The 21344-nt window shown below is 44.0% G+C and overlaps 2 protein-coding genes across 17 annotated transcripts in view; both read right to left on the bottom strand.

Moving 5' to 3' along the window:
- The window catches only part of LOC134735230 (leucine-rich repeat-containing protein 37B-like), a 34007-nt gene extending 29621 nt beyond the window's left edge, over nucleotides 1-4386 (bottom strand). For 6 of the 16 annotated variants that reach the window (XM_063628841.1, XM_063628838.1, XM_063628834.1 and 3 more), the window contains exon 1: nucleotides 1138-4385. In XM_063628841.1, the coding sequence (XP_063484911.1) occupies nucleotides 1138-3980 (2843 nt within the window). In that variant the 5' untranslated portion in view covers nucleotides 3981-4385. Of the gene's footprint in view, nucleotides 1-1137 lie in introns of all 16 variants that reach the window. The other 10 variants (XM_063628842.1, XM_063628839.1, XM_063628836.1 and 7 more) reach the window with 5 other exon arrangements.
- Nucleotides 4387-4606: 220 nt separating this feature from the next.
- Nucleotides 4607-20267, bottom strand: LOC134735183 (polycomb protein SUZ12-like). The gene is given in 8 exon segments (XM_063628400.1): nucleotides 4607-6729; nucleotides 7014-7228; nucleotides 8992-9071; nucleotides 10427-10476; nucleotides 10479-10621; nucleotides 11769-11926; nucleotides 12473-12644; nucleotides 20158-20267. Coding segments are annotated over 8 exon segments (1146 nt in total). The 3' UTR covers nucleotides 4607-6511.
- Between the last annotated feature and the right edge of the window lie 1077 nt (nucleotides 20268-21344).

Below are 21344 nucleotides of genomic sequence, written 5' to 3' on the forward strand. Positions count from 1 at the left end.
TCCATGTAGCTTTCCCTGATCTTCACACCTCGAGGACCACAGACTCTGGTAAATTCTAGCACCGATGGTATGCATTATCTTTTAGTAATTAATTCCATATACCTCCCTTTTTAGGCCTATTCTCTTTCTTCCCTCCTATCATTTTCCTGTTATGACAGACAATAGCATACTTGCTCCTGGGTTTGACACAAAATGAGTGCTACATATAAAAAGCCAGGGACAAAGATGAGTTCTGGACCTGACTAAAGGACTGAGTAATCATGTTAACAGCCAACACTCCTACATATGCTAGGGACTGATGAAGTGTTTCATATATTCCCTCACCTAAATTTCACAACAATCCTATGAAATGGTAACTAGCATAATCCTCAGTTTAAATGTGAGGAAATTGAGTCACAGAGCAGAATAACTTGCTCTGGATCACCAAGCTAATAAACAGACCTGGGTTCAAATCCAGGCAGCCTGGCTCCAGAATCAACTCTTAACCACTTAGAGCATCATCACTGAGATCGGGAGAGTGACAGGCTGCTGTAAAGAGGGTGAAGCGGGACGGGCGCGGTGGCTCACGCCTGTAATCCCAGCACTTTGGGAGGCTAAGGTGGGTGGATCACCTGAGGTCAGGAGTTCAAGACCAGCCTGACCAACATGGAGAAACCCCATCTCTACTAAAAACACAAAAAATTAGCCAGGTGTGGTGGCGCATGCCTGTAATCCCAGCAACTCAGGAGGCTGAGGCAGGAGAATCACTTGAACCCAGGAGATGGAGGTTGCGGTGAGCCAAGATTGTGCCATTGCACTCCAGCCTGTGCAACAAGAGTGAAACTCTGTCTCAAAAAAAAAAGAGGGTGAAGTGAAAATAGGAGCAGAGCAGCGGTTAAGCAATGATGTGATGGGGCTAAATAAGAATGGATAAGAAAATGAGTAAGAGTAAAAGACTGGGGTAAAAGTAAAAGACTGGAGAATGGGTCTAATATTAAAGGAGAATGAGGAGAAGGGAGAGTTGACGAGCAAAGGTGAAAGCAGAAAGTCAGTTGTCAGTATGGCTTGGGGAGATAAAGGCGGCCCAGGAAGGCCTCCAGGAAAAGGCTGCCATGTCAGGCAAGACACAGAGGATGATTGAGGAAAGGTGATTCTTACAAGGTGGTCAAGATGCCATTGTAGGTGTTGGGCTCTGGCACAGGCACTTGGTAGAGCCTCTGCTTTGGGCTGAGATCAACACATGACAGAGTCTCATCTCCGCAGGTACAGAGCTCACACATGTTGGTGCTTGTGGAGGCCTTCTGTTCCTCTAGTGCAGTTTCAGACTGCACCAATGAATCCTGCGAAGATTCTAACTTTGTAGGTGGACCTGTGACCTCCGTCAGGCTTCGATGCAGAGTCTGAACCTGGTCTGGACGAGGAGCTGTATTCTCCTCCAGGACTGTGGAATGTCCAATCTCTGGAGTGGGTTCTGGAGTTATGGCAAGCCCCGGGTCTGGAGGCTGAGCTGAGGTTTCCTCCGTGGTTGGAGATGGTTTAACCTCAAGTTGGGGTAGAACTTTCTTAGGAGGCTGAGTTGGGGTCTCCTGCATGGTTGGAGAAAGTTCAACCTCTATCATGGATTCTGGAATGATGAAAAGTCCCAGGCCCAAAGGTTGAACAGTGACACTGGGCAATGTTGAGTGCTGAGCTGGATCCTGGCCTGGTGTTGGGACTGTCACCTCATAATGAGCTGGAGGTTGAGCAGCAACTTCCTTAGGTGGCTCTGGAAGCTGAACTGGGACCATTTGCTGCCTTGAAGGTTCTACCTCCTTAGGGGACTCTGGAGCCTGAACTGTGGCCTCCTGCTTGGTCAGAGAAGGTTCTGCCTCCATAGGGGGCTCTGGAATCTGAGCTGGAACCTCCTGCTGAGTTACAGATGGTTCTACCTCCTGAGGGAACTCTGGAGGCAAAGATGGGGCCATCTGCTGGGTCAGAGAGGGTTCTGTCACCATAGCAGGGTCTGAAGACTGAGCAGGGACTGCCTGCTGGACTGGAGAGGATTCTACCTCTTTAGGTGGCTTTAAAAGCCGAGTTGGGGCCTGCTGTAGGGCTGGAGATGGTTTGACCTTCTCAGGTGGCTCTGATGGCTGAGCTGCTATCTCCCACTGTGGTGGACTGACCTCTACAGTGGACTTGCGAGGATGACCCAAGGCTTCCTGCTGGGTTGCAGATGGTTCAACCTCCTTATGGGGCTCTGGTGGCTCAGCTGGGAGCCCTTGCTGGACTGGAGAAGGTTCTGCCTCCTTAGGGGGATCTAGAGTCTGAGCTGTGGCCTCTTGGTGGACTGGAGATTCAATCTTTTCAGGAGAATGCAGAGGCAGGGAAGGGAGATCAGGCTGGGCTAGAGAAAAGTCAGCCTGTTCAACGAGAATAGGAGGGTTGTCCTGCTGGGCTGGAGAAGGTTCTACCCCCATAGTGACTGCTGTAGGTTTGGTAAGCTCCCTATCTAGATCTAGATATGACACATCTAGAGGTGAACCTATTGCTTCATCATTCAGTGAACTTCCAAAGTCTGGGGAGAGCTGAGATGGAGGCTGAGTTGTGGTCTCTTTACGGACTGGAGGAAGTTCATAATTTTCAGGTCTACTTAGCTGCTGAATTATGTCTTGCTGGTCTTTCAAACGTTGAAACTGCTCAGGGGACATTAAGGGCTGAGCTGGGGCCTCCCGCTGGGCTGGAGAAGATTCAACCTCCCCAGAAGACTCAGAAGGCTGAGCTGGCTGCTCCTGCTCACTGGGGGAAAGTTCAGCCTCCATGGGAGGACCTGGTGGCTCAGTTGGGGCCTCCTGTTGGGTTGCAGAAGGTTCCACCTCCTCTGGAGCCTGAATTTTGGCCTCCTTCTGGGCTTGGGCAGATTCTGCCTCATTTTGGGGCTCTGAAGTCATGGTAGGTTTAATGGTAATGTTGGGCAAGTTGTAATGAGCTTGATCCTCACCTGGAGGTTGAACTGTCACTTCATGATTCAGTGGAGTTTGAGCTAGACTCTCTATAGAGGACTCTGGAGGCAGAGCTGGGGACTCCTGCTGGGTTGAAGGTTCTACCTCCTGAGGGAGCTGTGGAAGCTGTGCTGAGGCTTCTTCCTGGAGTGAAGAGGACTGAATGTCTTCCAGGGTCTCTGCATTTTGAGTTTCGGGCTCTAGATGGAATTGAGAAAGTCCAACTTGCTCAGGTGGCCCTGGAGGCTCATCTGCGTTCACCCGGAGTTCTGGAGGCAGGCTGCTGGGATACAGTGTGTCCATACTCAAATATTCATCCTGCAAAGTCTGTTTCTGACGCTGAGGTTTGGATAATTGGTGTGGAATCCCAATAATCTCAGCAAGGCTCCAATGCTCAGCTAGATTTTTCTTCAGGTTCTTGGGCGAAACAACAAATTTGGTTGGTTTTGAAACCTTACTGTGTAGTGGAACAAGTATATCATCTGCCTGATGACCTGCAGCCCGATCTAGATCTGCAGTTTGAACCTTATTTTTGAGGCGAGGAAGCTGAACTGTGGCCTGGTTCTGATCCCCATCCAGCAGTGGAAGCACCTCTGGGAGCCTTTCTTGCGGAGTCAGCTTGTCATTTAAATCCTGCTGTGCAGCCAAGAACTGCTCGGGCCCCAGAGGCAGCTCTCCAGCTGAATCCATGTCCAGGAATGGAGGCAAATGTTCAGTCGATTCCTGGGGCAGGGCTGACATCTGCGAAGAAGCAGAGGGCCCCAGGTAATCAAAGTCCCCCGGGGCTGCTGGGGGAGCAAGTGCATGGGGAGATTCCCACGGGAGATGGGAGGAGCGGGAAGACCAGGGCTCAGGTGGCCCCATGGGGTTAGAGGTCAGCTGGAGAGGGTCCTTGACCCACACCAGAGGCTGAGCATCCTTGACTAGCAGACCCAATAGTTGCCACGTAACGAGGGGCCATGGGCCCCAGAAACACAGCCAAGACATGACACAGGCTGGTGCTGCGCACTCGATGGGAGCCATTCTGGCAGCCCGGAGATGCTCATGCCCTTTATGAGCGTGCGCCCCGCCCTGTCTTTATGACACCTTTAGTTATGTCACCTTTATTAGGCTGAGGTCCAGATCTGCTCCATGCTACCAGGGCAATCTTATGTCACAATCCCACCCAAGCACCCCTTCCCACCCTGCCCGGCCAGAACACCTCTCCCCTCCCCTTAGTGAGGAAGGATTTGGGCCGCAGGCCGGGGTGGTCCCAGGACTCCAGTGGCCTGCTGTGGTGTGGTGTGGTGGGGTGGGGTGGGGTGGGGTGGGGTCGGGTGGGGGCGCGGCAGAGCTTCCCAAGTAAGTCACGGGACCTCGCCTTGGGATCTTCAGAAGTGCTAGTTCACAGGCCGGGCGCAGTGGCTCACGCTTGTAATCCCAGCAATTTGGGAGGCCGAGGCGGGCGGATCACGAAGTCAGGAGATCGAGACCACAGTGAAACCCCATCTCTACTAAAAATACAAAAAATTAGCCAGGCTTGGTGGCAGGCGCCTGTAGTGCCAGCTACTCGGAGAGGCTGAGGCAGGAGAATGGCGTGAACCCGGGAGGCGGAGCTTGCAGTGAGCCGAGATTGCGCCACTACACTCCAGCCTGGGCGACAGAGCGAGACGTATGTGCACAGCTTTAGCAAATTAAAGCCCAAGATAAACGCTCGAGATCTACTATCCAGAGGCAAAATCAGAGTTTACTATAACTCATCATTTGGAGAGCTTACCAATCAAGGAATCTGTAATGAAAGCTGCAGTTTTCCTCTTTCCTATTTTTTGTTTTAAACACAAAAATCCATGACTAAGAACTTAATACTGGATGACAAATCACATCCACACTATTCGTTAAATAGCCTCACAGTTAAACACATCTTAAAGACCAATCAAATCAGTATTTACATTTTATAAATTTCTGAAGACATCATTAGAAAGCTTATATATCCCTTCATTAAACAAAATAGGAAACTGCATCTGATGGTGGTGGAATGAAATTTTAAAATTAAAAATACCTGTATTTACAGCAGCATTGATCCTTTCTAAACAAAGAATATGAAAATGCAATATCTTTAAGTATAATAACAAATTGAGGTGATGTTACTCAACCACAGTGCTCGGAGTTGGAATAAAAACCTATTGGTGCTTGTTAATGTGCCAGTAGTGAATCCACTTTCTGTTGGAGAAAATCCAACTGCAAATATGTGCGTGAAACACATATAACACAGGGCAAAATTGCTCAAAATGATTCAAGTCAGCTTATCCGTATTGGATATTCTGTTCATGAAACACATTACAAAGACATCCTTGCAAAGAAATAAAAGGCTTAACAGTTTTCTAGTTGACTTTTTAAGAACACTTCTCCCCTTAAAAGTGACATCTTAAAATCTCAAACGTGTTCTTCCCTTGGTTTGCAATCCTAATTTAAAGATATGAACAGCTTAATTTTTCATGTGATTATCTAATTAAAAAAGAAAAACCAAAACAAGCAAAATGTTCAAGTTAAAAAAAACATACTCGGTGAGCAATGCACTAAAATTATCCACATGAAAACAAATGGTCAGTAATCTTTTTTTTTTTTTTTTTTTTTTTTTTTTTTTTTGAGACGGAGTCTTGCTCTCTCCCCCAGGCTGGAGTGCAGTGGCACGATCTCGGCTCACTGCAAGCTCCGCCTCCCGGGTTCACGCCATTCTCCTGCCTCAGCCTCCCGAGTAGCTGGGACTACAGGCACCCGCCACTGCACCCGGCTAATTTTTTGTATTTTTTTAGTAGAGACGGGGTTTCACCGTGTTAGCCAGGATGGTCTCGATCTCCTGACCTTGTGATCCGCCCGCCTCGGCCGCCCAAGTGCTGGGATTACAGGCTTGAGCCACCGCGCCCAGCCCAAATGGTCAGTAATCTTATAAAGCAACATAGCATTTCACTGTCAACAGTGTGAAAATTTAACATCATCTCAAACAGGCATAAGATGAAGAAGTGCTATTTTTTAACTGTAAAATGAACTTATGTAATGTAAAATATCTCACATTATAATTTTTCATTCCAAATTGATAAATGATTTCAAAAACAAGGATCAAAGTTTGACTGCAAATAGTAATGCAATATAATTTCATAAAAATCCTTCAATTTCTATTTTTTCCCTTTTCTGTAGTTGATATATGAAGACCACTTCAATTTCTAAAAAAGGGAACCATTCCAATTTTCTCTCCTCAAGAAAATGTCTCACAATTACAAAGTAGAAAAACAGCCAGTCATAAATGCAAAAAAATTGTAATTTATATATGAAATAACTTCTAGATTATCAATTCAACATATTTGATGGCAATTGTTGAGTTTAAAAATACTTTGAAATATTGCTTTTCATGCTTAAAGTACAGAATGTTTTAATGATGTCAATAAAAGTGATATACATGTAATGCTGCATAATGAAGTGAAGTAGAACCCTGATACAAATATCCTTGTTGAAATCATTTACTTCATCTAACAGTGCCTGTTTGGAACCTATGATTAAAGACAAAAACATAATTCCTCTTAGAGGATGAATTCCCTAAAATGTAATTTCAGTGTTTGTCCATAACACGGGGTTAGATCTTTACAGAGTTTTTGTTTTTTGCTCTGTTTTGAAACCCCTGAGACGCTATCTGTTTCCAAAGCTTTCTCTTTTGAGTTAATTTCACTAAATCCATTTGCTGTCCCATTTTGTTCTTCAGTTATTTCTTCGTTTGCAGGGGAAGCAGATTCCCCCTTTTCTTTCTTTCTTTTGTTTTTTTTTTTGAGACAGAGTCTTGCTCTGTCGCCCAGGCTGGAGTGCAGTGGCGCAATCTCGGCTCACTGCAAGCTCCGCCTCCCGGGTTCACGCCATTCTCCTGCCTCAGCCTCTCCGAGTAGCTGGGACTACAGGCGCCCGCCACCACGCCCGGCTAATTTTTGGTATTTTTAGTAGAGACGGGGTTTCACCGTGGTCTCGATCTCCTGACCTCGTGATCCGCCCGCCTCGGCCTCCCAAAGTGCTGGGATTACAAGCGTGAGCCACCGCGCCCGGCAGATTCCCCCTTTTCTAATTTTTGCTGCATTTCACGGAGCTTGGTAACAGCTTTATCTATTGACATTATGCTAATAAGATTAAAGTTATGCATGCTGACTAGGTGAAGCATAAAGTTTCGACAAAAATTCTTCTTAATTATTTTCTGTCCATAATTTTCTACAAAAAGCATACAGGCATGATTCATTTGATTGTCAGCAATAAACCTATTTAATAAAAACAGAATATCAATAGCAATACAAAGCATTTTTGTCAAATGCAATAGTGATAACCATTATAAGACTATATCCAACTCCAGTAAATAAAAGATTAAAGAAGTGATAAAACTATAGAGAAACTGAGATTCAATCATCTGAATGAGCTTACCATTTTAGAAATTTCAAGAGATTTAATCTAATTTAAGCTTAAACAGGTGCCATTAGAACAGTAGATATAATTTCTATTCTTCAATTTCATAAACAGTCTTAAAAGCATAAAATATTTGGGCCAGGTAATTATGCCTGTAATTCCAGTGCTTTGGGAGGCTGAGGCAGGTGGATCACAAGGTCAGGAGATCGAGACCATCCTGGCTAACACGGTGAAACCCTGTCTCTACTAAAAATGCAAAAAATTAGCTGGGCGTGGTGGCGGGTGCCTATAGTCCCAGCTGCTTGGGAGACTGAGGCAGGAGAATGGCGTGAACCTGGGAGGCGGAGCTTGCAGTGAGTCAAGATCGCACCGCTGCACTCCAGCCTGGGCGACAGAGGGAGACTCCATCTCAAAAAAAAAAAAAAAACAAAAATGTAGTACAGACAAGGTCTCACTGTATTGCCCAGGTTGGTCTTGAATTCCTCAACTCAAGTGATCCTCCTGCCTTGGCATCCTAAAGTGCCAGCATTATAAGTGTGAGCCACCACACCAAGCCGGGAACATACTTTTAGCCACAAAGTAATAAGAAACAAAATTGTTCTCCTTTCACCTCTATGAAATGGTAAACAAATCCAAAAAGCCACGTTTTATTCTGAAAAATTAACCAATTGTTAACAATTGTGGTAATAACTGTGGTAATTTTCAGGATTTCCAGACATGTAACACGTGGCAATAAAAGGCATGAAAATTGGGTCATTAAATGAACCTACAGCTCTGTCTTGCCTTCTGCTGCTCCCTGGTCGTGGTCCCACCAAGGTGGCTTTTTTTTTTTTTTGGAGATAGGGTCTCATTCTGTTGCCCAGGCTGGAGTGCAGTGGTGCAATCTTGGCTCACTGCAATTTCCATTTCCCAGGTTCTTCAAGTGATTCTAGTGCCTCAGCCTCCCGAGTAACTGGGATTACAGGTGTGTGACACTGCACCCGGCTAAGTTTTGTACGTTTAGTGGAGACAGGGTTTCACCATGTTGGCCAGGCTGGTCTCGAACTTCTGACCTCAAGTGATCCACCCGCCTTGGCCTCCCAAAGTGCTGGGATTACAGGCATGAGACACTGTGCCCACCTCTATAAAATGTTTTGAGTGTGAACGAGTCAACCCTGATAGAGTTTGCAAGCATGGGAGAAACACTACTACGAGAGTTAGGATGGGCACCAGTGATTTCTGAGGAGGGTCTATGATGATGACACCCTTTCCTACGGACGCCAGGGTTGCAGCAGCCTATTTCCTCTTGAAAGCTCACGGAATCACAACCTGATATATAATGCTGCAATGACTCACATCTCTGCAACAAGTTCTAAAGACAAGGTCCGGTTTTTGCCCTGATTTTATTAATACTAATGAATATAATATTAATTCATTGTTATAAATAATACCAAAAGGAATGTCTTTGTACCCAAAAGAAACCTGCCAAACCAAAAAAACATTGGACTAGAATAAAATTTGGGACAAATATACATTAATGGAATTTTAAATAAGATTCTAACACACGCAGATTTCTAGGATGTGAAACAGCAAAAGACCATAAAGATAATAAAATATTTAAATTAATTTAGAAATACCCTACCGATGCTTTATGACGTGGAGATTCCAGAGTTTCATCACATCTTTCTCTCCTTCATTAACATCAGAAAATTCTTCAATTTGCTGGGAAAAAGAAAGAAAAACACCTATTAAACACATATTATAAGAAAAATTTGTAGGCCGGGCGCGGTGGCTCAAGCCTGTAATCCCAGCACTTTGGGAGGCCGAGGCGGGCGGATCACAAGGTCAGGAGATCGAGACCATCCTGGCTAACACGGTGAAACCCTGTCTCTACTAAAAATACAAAAAAAATTAGCCGGGCGTGTTGGCGGGCCCCTGTAGTCCCAGCCACTCGGGAGGCTGAGGCAGGAGAATGGCGTGAACCCGGGAGGTGGAGCTTGCAGTGAGCCGAGATCGCGCCACTGCACTCTAGCCTGGGCGACAGAGCAAGACCCCGTCTCAGAAAAAAAAAAAAAAAAAAAGAAAGAAAAATTTGTGAGAATATCAAAACAGAATGGAACTAAAAATACCACAACATATTTACACAGCAAAGTTGCAACATTTCTTAAAATTAACTTCTATTTAAGCAGTCATTTAATTTAATTAATTTATTTATTTAGAGACAGAGTCTTGCTCTATCGCCCCAGCTGAAGCACAGTGGCACGATCTCAGCTCACTGAAACCTTGACCTCCCGGGTTCAAGTGATTCTCCTGTCTCAGCCTCCCGAGTAGCTGGGATCTCAAGCATGCGCTACCATGCCCAGTTAACTGTTGTATTTTCTTTTAGTAGAGACGGGGTTTTGCCATGTTGGCCAGGCTGGCCTCAAACTCCTGACCTCAGGTGATCAGCCCAACTCGCCCTACGAAAGTGTTGGGATTACAGGCGTGAGCCAGCACACCTGCCGTCATTTAAAAAGGGAAAGCCTAAATTACGATTACCTATAAATATAAAAATGAAAACACACAATACAAGTTTACTTAAAGAAAATCCATCTTCCCTCTAACTTAGTAACATTTTTGTTTGTTTTGATACAGGCTCTCGCTCTGTCACCCAGGCTGGAGTGCAGTGGTGCAATGTTGGCTCACTGCAACCTCCATCTCCTGGGGTTAAGCGACTCTCCTGCCTCAGCCAACTGAATAGCTGGGACTACAAGTGCGTGCCACCATGCGCGGCTAATTTTTTGTATTCTTAGTAGAGACCAGGTTTCGCCATGCTGTCCAGACTGGTCTTGAACTCCTGAACTCAGTCAATGCTCCTGCCTCGCAAAGTGCTGGGATTACAGATGTGAGCGACCGCCACCAGCCTAACTTGCTTAAGTTTTAAAGTGACATAATTTTAAAAACCATACATTTCTGGATTCCTTAATTTTTTTTAAAAAAAAGTTCCTTTACACTAAAAGTCTAGTTCATAGTAAGCAATTTTCAAAACAAATTAATAATATTCCAAGATAACTGCCAATAAAGATAATAATAATTACTGTAATGGTTTTTTCTCTTAGCCATTCAGGATCCTTTTCATCTTCACTACTTCCATTTCTTGTGGGCGGAGAGGTAAGCAGGTATCACCATGGAAATACAGACGATTGTGGCCACTACTATATGTTCTTTGCTGTTCTACCTCCCCATCTTCAGATTCAAGAAATTCAGACATGCTTGCTTTTGTTCGTTTTGGCATAATGAAAAGAAATAAATGTTGATTTATGGGCTCTACATGTATACCATCTAACCTCACGAGTAGGAGTTGAGATCTGTGATAATCTGCATCACCATTTTATAAAACTAACCATAAAACAACAGTATTAGAGGCACACCCCCACTAGTTATTTTCTTTCGGTACATAATGTAAATCCAACCTATTACATATTAATTCAAACACAGTTTTAAAACTGTCTTTCTGGGTGTGAAAAGTTACAGTTAAAAAGGAGGAAAAAGAAATGAAGTGCTGGCCGGGCGCGGTGGCTCACGCTTGTAATCCCAGCACTTTGGGAGGCCGAGGCAGGCGGATCACCAGGTCAGGAGATTGAGACCACGATGAAACCCCGTCTCTACTAAAAATACAAAAATTAGCCGGGCGTGGTGGCGGGCGCCTGTAGTCCCAGCTACTCGGAGAGGCTGAGGCAGGAGAATGGCGTGAACACGGGAGGCGGAGCTTGCAGTGAGCCGAGATTGCGCCACTGCACTCCAGCCTGGGCGACAGAGCGAGACTCTGTCTCAAAAAAAAAAAAAAGAAATGAAGTGCTAGTTAGGGCACACTCAGATAAGAATATGCATATAAAATCCTACATGTCAAAACTGTGTATTCTAACTCATGTATATTCACAAAGCAGAAAAGCTGTAACACTGGTTACATACGCATACACCTGCCTTAAAATTTTTTTCAGTTTTACTAAGATTTAAAATTCCCTCTTTGTAATTTTATTTATTACTATTATTATTATTTGAGACGAAGTTTCGCTCTTGTTGCCCAGGCCAGAGTGCAATGGCACGACCTCGGCTCACGGCAACCTCGACCTCCCGGGTTCAAGCAATTATCCAGAAACTTCTACTGACAGAATTCTTTAATCCCAATAACCACTGCAGCAGTAGTGACATTGACATCATTAAAACTTAAGTATCAAGTTCAAAGAAAAAGTGAGAAAACTTCTCTGTAGAAATAGGAGCTATCAAGTGTTATAAAGCAGTTAACAACCCCATAGACACATAATACTGAAAAATAATAATTTCCACCTAACTAACTAGTAGCTTCGTCTGGCTCCTTTGTTCCTCCAACATCAGTAAAAGTTAGAGCTTAAACTTTTGTTATATGCCCTTTTTACCTACCTGCACGCAAGAATGTGTGTGATAGGTGTTCTCTTAACTGGTCCGTTGCGACTAAAAGCAAATCTAGGTTGGCGATGAATATCCTGAGGATTTCCTGCATAGGAGCCATCATAACACTCATTGATAGAAACATCTATCCTAGTACCTTTTGGATGATACTGCAACAAAAATGTCCAAAAAAAATTAATTATCCTATCCTAAATATCCCTCCAATTTAATTAAAGAATTTGTGGGCTCTTAATATTTAGAAAACGAAAATAGGCCAGGCACACCAGCAAGGTAAACAGGCTATCAGAAGACCTGGGGTCAACAAAATGTGTTAAAATCTGAACTATGTCATTTATTGCTTGGTGACTTTGTACAAATTATTTCTTGGTTGAGCAAGAATAAGAAAATTATCACTTAATTGAAAGAGTTGGTTGAGGATTTTGTGAGTCTATTAGAGACACTACACAAACATTAATTATAATTCCAAATACATATCAACTGAATCATTCACTGTAATCCATATATACAGCAACCTATCAAATACAGAAATGTGTTATTTTTATACAAAGTACAATTTTTGAAAGTCACGCTATCTTGTACTTAATGCATATTTTTTCCCTTTTTTAATTAAAAAAATTTTTGTGGGTACATAGGTGTATGTATTTATGGGGTACAAGAGATTTCTTAACACAAATTGAGAAAATATGAAAAATTACAACATAGTTGAAGATAAATTTGCTATGGCAGAGTTTAAGATGCTTAAGTAAACTATAAAGTTTGCGGCAGTTCAGAGTACAACAAGGGCAATGCAGGTCATCTCTTGCTTCAGTTTGTTGCCTTGTACTGTTGTTATAGAGAAACCAAAAACAATAAAAAAAAAAAGCAAATCTCCAATTTACACTTAACAAGATATTTTGTTTAAATATCACTTCTAAAAATAGTTTAAAAAAAATTATTTTTTTTTTTTTTTTGAGACGGAGTCTCGCTCTGCCGCCCAGGCTGGAGTGCAGTGGCGCGATCTCGGCTCACTGTAAGCCCCGCCTCCCAGGTTCACGCCATTCTCCTGCCTCAGCCTCTCCGAGTAGCTGGGACTACAGGCGCCCGCCACCACGCCCGGCTAATTTTTTGTATTTTTTTAGTAGAGACGGAGTTTCACCGTGGTCTCGATCTCCTGACATCGTGATTTGCCCGCCTCGGCCTCCCAAAGTGCTGGGATTACAGGTTTGAGCCACGGTACCCGGCCAACCCTGTCTCTACTAAAACTACAAAAAATTAGCCTGCAGTCACAGCTACTCGGGAGGCTGAGGCAGGAGAATCGTGTGAACCCACAAGGCAGAGGTTGCACTGAGCTGAAATCGTACTACTGCACTCCTGCCTGAGGAACAGAGCAAGACTCCGTCTCAAAAAAAAAAAAAAAAAAAAAAAGAATCACATAAAGCAAAACACAAATGAATTAATCTAAAGCACAAGACCTAATTCTGCAAACCATTATTTTGATTGCAATGTTTTCTTACCAATAATTTGAGTAGGTTTAACTGAACCAGGCTTGTTTTCCTGATGGAGACTCTCTGAATTTCTAATGGCAAGAGGTTTGGCAGTGGGAGCTGTAGATTTATCATTGGTCTCTCCTGTCCAACGAAGAGTGAACTGCAACGTAGGTCCCTGAGAAAATGTTTTGAATGGAGGCAGGCTCTAAAAAACAAAAAATATGCAAAGACTGGAGACTCAGATAATGAATTCAAATAAACTGTAGAAATTTAAAAAAAATTCATTGTAAGTCAATGTGGATTTGCCTTAATAGATTTGTCTTGAAAATCCAAAAGCTGACTGAGTTGGCTAGGCAAACAAAGTAAAAGTATGGAACAGACACTGTAGAACTTGAATTGGAGAGCACGGGCTGTCTAAAAGAGGCAACCACTGATCACCAACAGGTGAATTGTTGCCATGTAAAAACATTGGTCCAACACAGACAGATTTTCAGATTTTTCCAAATAAGTCAGAAATCAAAGTTCTCACGGGAAAATTTCCCATTTAGGTTGTTGCTAACCAGTTCAAAATGTCTTTTTTTTTTTGAGATGGAGTTTCACTCTTGTCGCCCAGGCTGGTGTGCAACTGGTGTGGTCTCACCTCACTGCAACCTCCCCCTCCCAGGTTCAAGTGATTCTCCTGTCTCAGCCTCCCAAGTAGCTGGGATTACAGGCACGCGCCGTCACGCCCGTCTAATATTTTTTGTGTGTGTTTTTAGTAGAGATGGGGTTTCACCATCTTGGCCAGGCTGGTCTTGAACTCCTGACCTCAGGTGATTTCCCTGCCTCGGCCTCCCAAAGTGCTGGGGTTACAGGCGTGAGCCACCGTGCCCGGCCTTGAAATGTCTTAAAAACCAAATTGTGGTACCCAAAGCCCACCAGCATGCCACCTTTGCTCTTAGGTGACCAATTACTTTTGTTTTTGTAAATTGAACAGCTTTTCAATTAGTAATTTTCTTTGACTTCTCTCAGTTTCACTGACAATGACTGCCAGTGCTTCTCTTCTTTGATTGTAGGACCCTGAGCTATTGAAAATAGCTAACTTTTAGCCATCTAACCGAATCACTCACCCATCCTCAAGAATTTACCTATTAAGCTGACGATCCAAAATTGGTTCTCCATTCTTATCCTTACACTTGAACTCTAAACTCGTATCTCCAACTGCCTCTTGGACATTGCCAGCTGATCTCAATGTCACCTTAAACTAAAACATGCTTAGAAGTGTTTCCAATATCTTTTCTTCTAAAACACTTTCTTTCTCATGTTATTTTTGTTCTTGTCATTATCATTCTACTAGTGACCCTAAGCTAAAAATTTTGGAATTATATTTGACTCCTATTCTTTCGTTTCTCATGTAATTACCAAGTCCTTTTTGAAATGTCTATCATTTCTTCCTTGTCCTTCAAGGATCACACACACACTCAAAAAAAACCTTTGTATAGATCAGTATTGCCTTACTACTAGAGTATCTCAATTGTTCTCCTTGCTTCTGATTTTTACTTTCCTATTCAAATGTAGGAGAGATCAAGTAGTCTTCAATGAGCTTCAATTTATTTTACTGCCACAGAGGCCTAAACTCCTTCTCTATCGTTATTACAAAGCAATCCTCTTAAAACTATTTAGACTGGAGGGCGCAGTAGCACATGCCTGTAATCCTAGCACTTTGGGAGGCCGAGGAGGGTGGATCATGAGGTCAGGAGTTCGAGGCCATCCTGGACAACATGGTGAAACCCTGTCTCTACTAAAATACAAAAAATTAGCTGGGCATGGTGGCGGACGCCTGTAATCCCAGCTACTCGGAGGATGAGGCAGGAGAATCGCTTGAACTCAAAAGGCAGAGGTTGCAGTGAGCCGAAATTGCACCACTGCACTCCAGCTTGGCGACAGAGGAAGACTCCATCTCAAAAAACAAAAAACTATTTAGACTACAATGTAGTAAAAGTGTGTTCAGAGACTAGTTTGGACACAGCAGTCCACAGGAATTTATCTTATAAAATACTTGATACAGGTTCAAGTATAATCACTATTAACATTTTTGACAAGATTAAAAAAAATCAAATAACCCAATTATCTATTAGACCAGCACTGGTTTAGTCAATTAAGGAACCCAAAACAAAAAAACAAAAAAACAAAAAAACTCAACTTTTAAAAAGAAGTACATCTATATGCTCTCACTTAAAAGGATGCCCATTTTACAGGGTTAAGAGCTTCCAGATAGGCTGGGCACAGTGGCTCACACCTGTAATCCCAGCACTTTGGGACGCCGAGGTGGGTGCATCACCTGAGGTCGGGAGTTCGAGACCAGCCAAACCAACATGGTGAAACCCCATCTGTACTAAAAATACAAAAAGTAGCCAGGCATGGTGGCGCATGCCAGTAATCTCAACTATTCAGGAGGCTGAGGCAAGACAATTGCTTGAACCCAGGAAGCAGAGGTTGCAGTGAACCGAGACTGTGCCATTGCACTCCACCTCTGGGTGACAGAGTGAGACTCCATCTCAAAAGAAAAAAAAAAAAAGGCCAGGCCGGGAACGGTGGCTCATGCCTGTAATCCTAGTACTTTGGGAGGCCGAGGTGGGGGAATCACGAGGTCAGGAGATCGAGACCATCCTGGCTAACACAGTGAAACCCCATCTCTATGAAAAATACAAAAAATTAACTGGGCGTGGTGGAAGGCACCTGTAGTCCCAACTACCTGGGAGGCTGAGGCAGGAGAATGGCGTGAACCCGGGAGGCGGAGCTTGCAGTGAGCTGAGATCGTGCCACTGTAGATGGCACGATCCAGCCTGGGCGACAGAGCGAGACTCCGTCTCAAAAAAAAAAAAAAAAAAAAATGGGCCAGATGCAGTGGCTCACACCTGTAATCTTAGCACTTTGGGAGGCTGAGGCAGGCAGATCACAAGGTCAGGAGTTTGAGACCCGCCTGGCCAACATGGTGAAACCCCATCTCTACTAAAAATACAAAAATTAGCTGGGCATGGTGGTGCACGCCTGTAATCCCAGCTACTTAGGAGGCTGAGGCTGGAGAACCGTTCGACCCGGGAAGCAGAGGTTGCAGTGAGCCAAGATCATGCCACTGTACGCCAGCCTGGGTGACAGAGTGAAACTCCATCTCAAAAAACAAACAAACAAAAAACAAAAACAACAAACAAAACCAACAACAACAAAAACCCTTCATATATATAATCCTTATAGTCTCATGAATAAAAACTCACTTTAAAACAAGAAATTTAAAATGAAAAAGATCATAAAGATAAATCCATGCAGAAAACCCAAACACTATAGATAAAAATTATTTGAAATCTCATCACCTGGAGTTAACCACTATTATAAATTTTAGAAACAGGGAAAATATATATATATATATATATATATATATATATATATATATATATACATACACACACTTACATAAAAATTTAATATGGGAATCCTGTCAAACTATCATCCTTTTTAATGGCTTTTTAGATTTAACGTCTTTCTAACGTTTCATTATTTAAAAAATGCTGAGAAAACCTGTTACCTACATCTTTTGTTAAGAAGTTACTACACTGTGACAAAAATATAAAATTTGAATTGTTAAAGACTATACATACAATTTTAACTTTATATATATTGCCAGTCTGCCCTATAGTAAGACTGTATCAACCTTTTTTTTTTTTTTTTGAGACAGAGTCTTGCTCTGTCTCCCCAGATAAAGTGAAGTGGCAAAATCTCAGCTCACTGAAACCTCTGCCCCCCAGGTTCAAGTAATACTCCTAAGCCTCCCAAGTAGCTGGGACTACAAGCATCTGCCACCACGCCCGGCTAATTTTTGTGTTTTTGGTCAACAGGGTTTGACCATGTTGGCCAGGCTGGTGTCAAACTCATAACCTCACATGATCCACCTGCCTGGGCCTCCCAAAGTGCGGGGATTACAGGCGTGAGCCACTGAGCCCGGCCCCAACTTATCGTTACATCAAAATATTATTTGAGAGTATATGTGTCCTCACATCCCTAAAATACCAGAAACTGTCAAACGTTTAATCTTTGTCAAACTGTCAAAAGTAGTATCTCTGCGTTTGCATGCCTTTGAATACTAATAAGGTTCACTACTGCTTTAAAAGTTTGCTGGACATCTATATTTGTTTTTTTAAGAACTGCATGATAGTCCTTGACACATATTTCTTATTAGACTGAGTATCTTTTTCTTGTTTTATAATTCACAATATTATGTATTCATATTAGCATTTTGTGTTACAGATATTTCCCCCATTGCATAATTTGTTTGTAACTTTAGATATTTTGCAGTATAAAAATGACTAATTTTAACCCGACAATTTTTACTTTATGCTTTCTTACTTTTAAATCGTCCTTAGAAGGGTCTTCCTCACTGCAATATGTTAACATTCACCTATTTTTTTCCATGCTTATGAATGTTCATTTTTACATGTTTATGAGCCTTCCAGAATGTATTAGGTCTAAGATTATTTCCAGATGACTGGAGAAGAGTTGTCACAATTAATGAACGGTTTCTCTTTCTCACATAGCTATACCACCACTTTACCCATAAACTAAATTTCAAATATACATCAAACTATTTCAGGACTATGCCTGAATGATATGCTTGTCTATTCCTATGTTTATACCACAGGGTTTAAGTTCTCTTAACTTTATGGTATGCACTATTGTATATTGTATATTATACTAAAACCGGTAAGTAAAAATTCTCAAAATATTTTTCAAAAATTTCGCACCATTGAACTCCAGCCTGGGCCAACGACAGCCAAGACTCGATCTCAAAAAGAAAAAAAAAATTTTTTTTAATTAAATCCTAAAGCTTGGGGGAGGGGCTAATCTGTGCAAAGAGTGGAAAACAGGCTAACAAGGAATCTCAGGTACAGAAATGGGACATAACCAGTCACAAACTTTTGAGGAAAACCACACATGGAAAGAATAACCTTATATATTTTTCTCTCTTTTTTCTTCTCTTTCTCCTCCCTCCCTCCCTCCCTCTCTCTCGCTCACTCTCTCTCTCTCTTTCTCTCTCTCTTTCTTTCGACACAGTTTCGCTCTTGTTGCCCAGGCTGGAGTGCAATGGCACTATCTCAGCTCACTGCAACCTCCACCTCCCAGGTTCAAGCAATTCTCCTGCCTCAGCCTCCTGAGTAGCTGGGATTACAGCCATGCACCACCACGCCCAGCTAATTTTGTATTTTTAGTAGAGATGGGGTTTCTCCATGTTCGTCAGGCTGGTCTCGAACTCCCGACCTCAGGTGATCTGCCCCCCTTGGCCTCCCAAAGTGCTGAGATTACAGGTGTGAGCCACCACACCTGGCCTCATTTTTTTTCTAAAGGAGAAACTGCACTTCGAAAAAACAGTTTAAAAGAGTGAAAATCAGTGTAACTAAAATACGTATAGGGATAAGCAAGACTATCACAGCATGAAATGAGAGCAGGCAGTTATGAGAAGAATTAGCCAGGCTGGCCGAGGTGGCTCACGCCTGTAATTCCAGCACTTTGGGAGGCTGAAACAGGCCTCACCTGAGGTCAGGAGTTTGAGACCAGCCTGGCTAACATGGTGAAACCCCATCTCTACTAAAAACACAAAAATTAGCCAGGTGTGGTGATGCGCGCCTGTAATCCCAGCTACTCCGGAGGTTGAGGCAGGAGAATCGCTTGAACCCGGGAGGTGAAGGTTGCATTCGAGATCTCGCCACTGCATTCCAGCCTGGGCAACAGAGCAAGACTCCATCTAAAAATAATAATAATAATAATAATTAACCAGAGATCTTGGACACACAAACAGCTACTGAAAGAAAAAGAAACCTTCAAGAGGTGGGCAAAACAGCAGAGCAGGCACTGCTGAAAAGCAAACCAGAGAGGTGGAATAAATATGAAGCCAAGGAATTCTCCCAGAAGGTAACTTAAGGGATAAAATGATCAAAGCTTTATGAAAGACAGACAAAGAATTATGGAGGACAGATTTAAACGCCGCAGCATAATCCACAGACATTCATCCCATTGATTTGGCTGTAGTCTTTCCTGCTCATCTTCTTAGCCAAAATTAAAGCACCTTAGCGGCTCTGCTTTTTCCCAATTACAGTCGGCTTCCGCTCCGTGGTGCTGGTTTGGACTTGGGGGTGCTGGGTGGGGACCCCCGGGGTTGCCCCGTGGTTCCCCTCTTAGCACTGTAACTTCCTGGGCACCAAACAGGCTGCCCAGGCAGCCCGGAGGAGCAGCAGCTTCAACCCAACCCAGTCCCCAGCCCTGCGCCTCCCCAGCCACTCTGGAACATGCTGCCCGTCGAGCAGTGGTCCGAGGTGACATTCGGGGCGGTGAGAGTCCAGAGGTCAGAGGAGGAGGAGGAGCCCGTCGGGCGCTGAGAAAGCTTTACCCCGCCCCCTGGAAGCCCAGTGAGGCGCGCAGATGCTGGCGCGGCGACTTCTTTTGCATCTCTACAACACCCACCCTGCAGTGCTACGCCCTCGAGCGCGAGACCTTCTGGGAGTTCTGATCCCGGACGACCTTAGGGCTCTACAGACTGACTAAGGAGCCGGATGAGGAAACTCGGGAACTACAGCTGCGGTGGCGGCTCCGCCTCCTCGGGGCTGGAGCTCCGTGAGAGCCAATGAGGCGGGACCACGTGGGCCTCCAAAACACCCTGAGGTGCCGGCGGGGCTGCTGGGCGCGCTCTTCTTGGCCCAGCCGGCCGTCGCCGGGCCCCTCCCTGGGTGCTCCCACATCCCTAGTTACAGCCTCTAAAGGTAGCATTTGCGCCCTCACCCTGCACAGCCTTGATTTTCCAAAGATAGGCCTGGACTTTTGCAAACAGGGGGCTCTCCTCCTTCATGAGTCTTTCTGTAGCCTCATACCTACAGGCTGTTAGAAATTACACCAGTGACTTGTAGGATCCTGGAGTAAACAGAAGCTGCTTTCGGAAATCTGGTACCTTGCACGGTCCACAGTTGCAAACACAAAGACCTACTTCCAAGCTGCCGTCCATGTACCGCCCAATGAAGCTGCAACGTGTGAACCTCTGTGGAAGGCGTCCACCTTTTCTCCAGTCCTGCTCTCACTGAGTGCCCTATCAAAATGGAAGAATCCCTGAATGAACCCATTTCAAGTTTGAATTGTAAAATATTGCAATCCCAAGTGTTGGTTGTCTACAGCTTCCTACTGATTTTGGCTGGTGTCTAAAAAGAAGGTACCCCCAAAATAAAATAAAAATAAAAACAAGGCCCAGAAATGTCTCCTGTGTTAGCCGAGTAAATAGTTGATTTTCTTTTCTTTCCTTTTTTTTTAAGAGACAGGGTCTTGCTATATTGCCCAGACTAGATTCAAACTCCTGGGCTCAAGTGATCCTCCTGCCTCAGCCTCCCAAGGAGCTGGGACTACAGGCAGGCACCGTGATATACTCGAATTTTTTTTGAGAAGGAGTCTTGCTCTGTCACCTAGGCTGGACTGTAGTGATGGGATCTTGGCTCACTGCAACTCCACCTCCCGGGTTCAAAGCGATTCTCTTGCCTCAGCCTCCCGAGTAGCTGGGACCATAGGCATGTTGACAAAAAGAATCAAACTCTGTAAAATATTTTAAGTTTATTCTCTTAAATATGAGATGGCCAAATATGAGTGGCCATGTCCCGTGACACAGCTCTCAGGCAGTCCTGAGAACATGTGCCCAAGGTGGTCAGGGTACAGCTTGGTTTTATATATTTTAGGGAGGCATGAGACATCAATCAAATACATTTAAGAAATACACTGGTTTGGCCGGGCGCGGTGGCTCACGCTTGTAATCCCAGCACTTTGGGAGGCCGAGGCGGGCGGATCACGAGGTCAGGAGATCGAGACCACGGTGAAACCCCATCTCTACCAAAAATACAAAAAATTAGCCTGGCGTGGTGGCGGGCGCCTGTAGTCCCAGCTACTCGGAGAGGCTGAGGCAGGAGAATGGCGTGAACCCGGGAGGCGGAGCTTGCAGTGAGCCGAGATCGTGCCACTGCACTCCAGCCTGGGTGACAGAGCAAGACTCCGTCTCAAAAAAAAAAAGAAATACACTGGTTTGGTTCAGAGAGGCGGGACA

Source organism: Symphalangus syndactylus, chromosome 20 (assembly GCF_028878055.3).
Source record: "Symphalangus syndactylus isolate Jambi chromosome 20, NHGRI_mSymSyn1-v2.1_pri, whole genome shotgun sequence".
Taxonomy (NCBI): Eukaryota; Metazoa; Chordata; class Mammalia; order Primates; family Hylobatidae; genus Symphalangus; species Symphalangus syndactylus.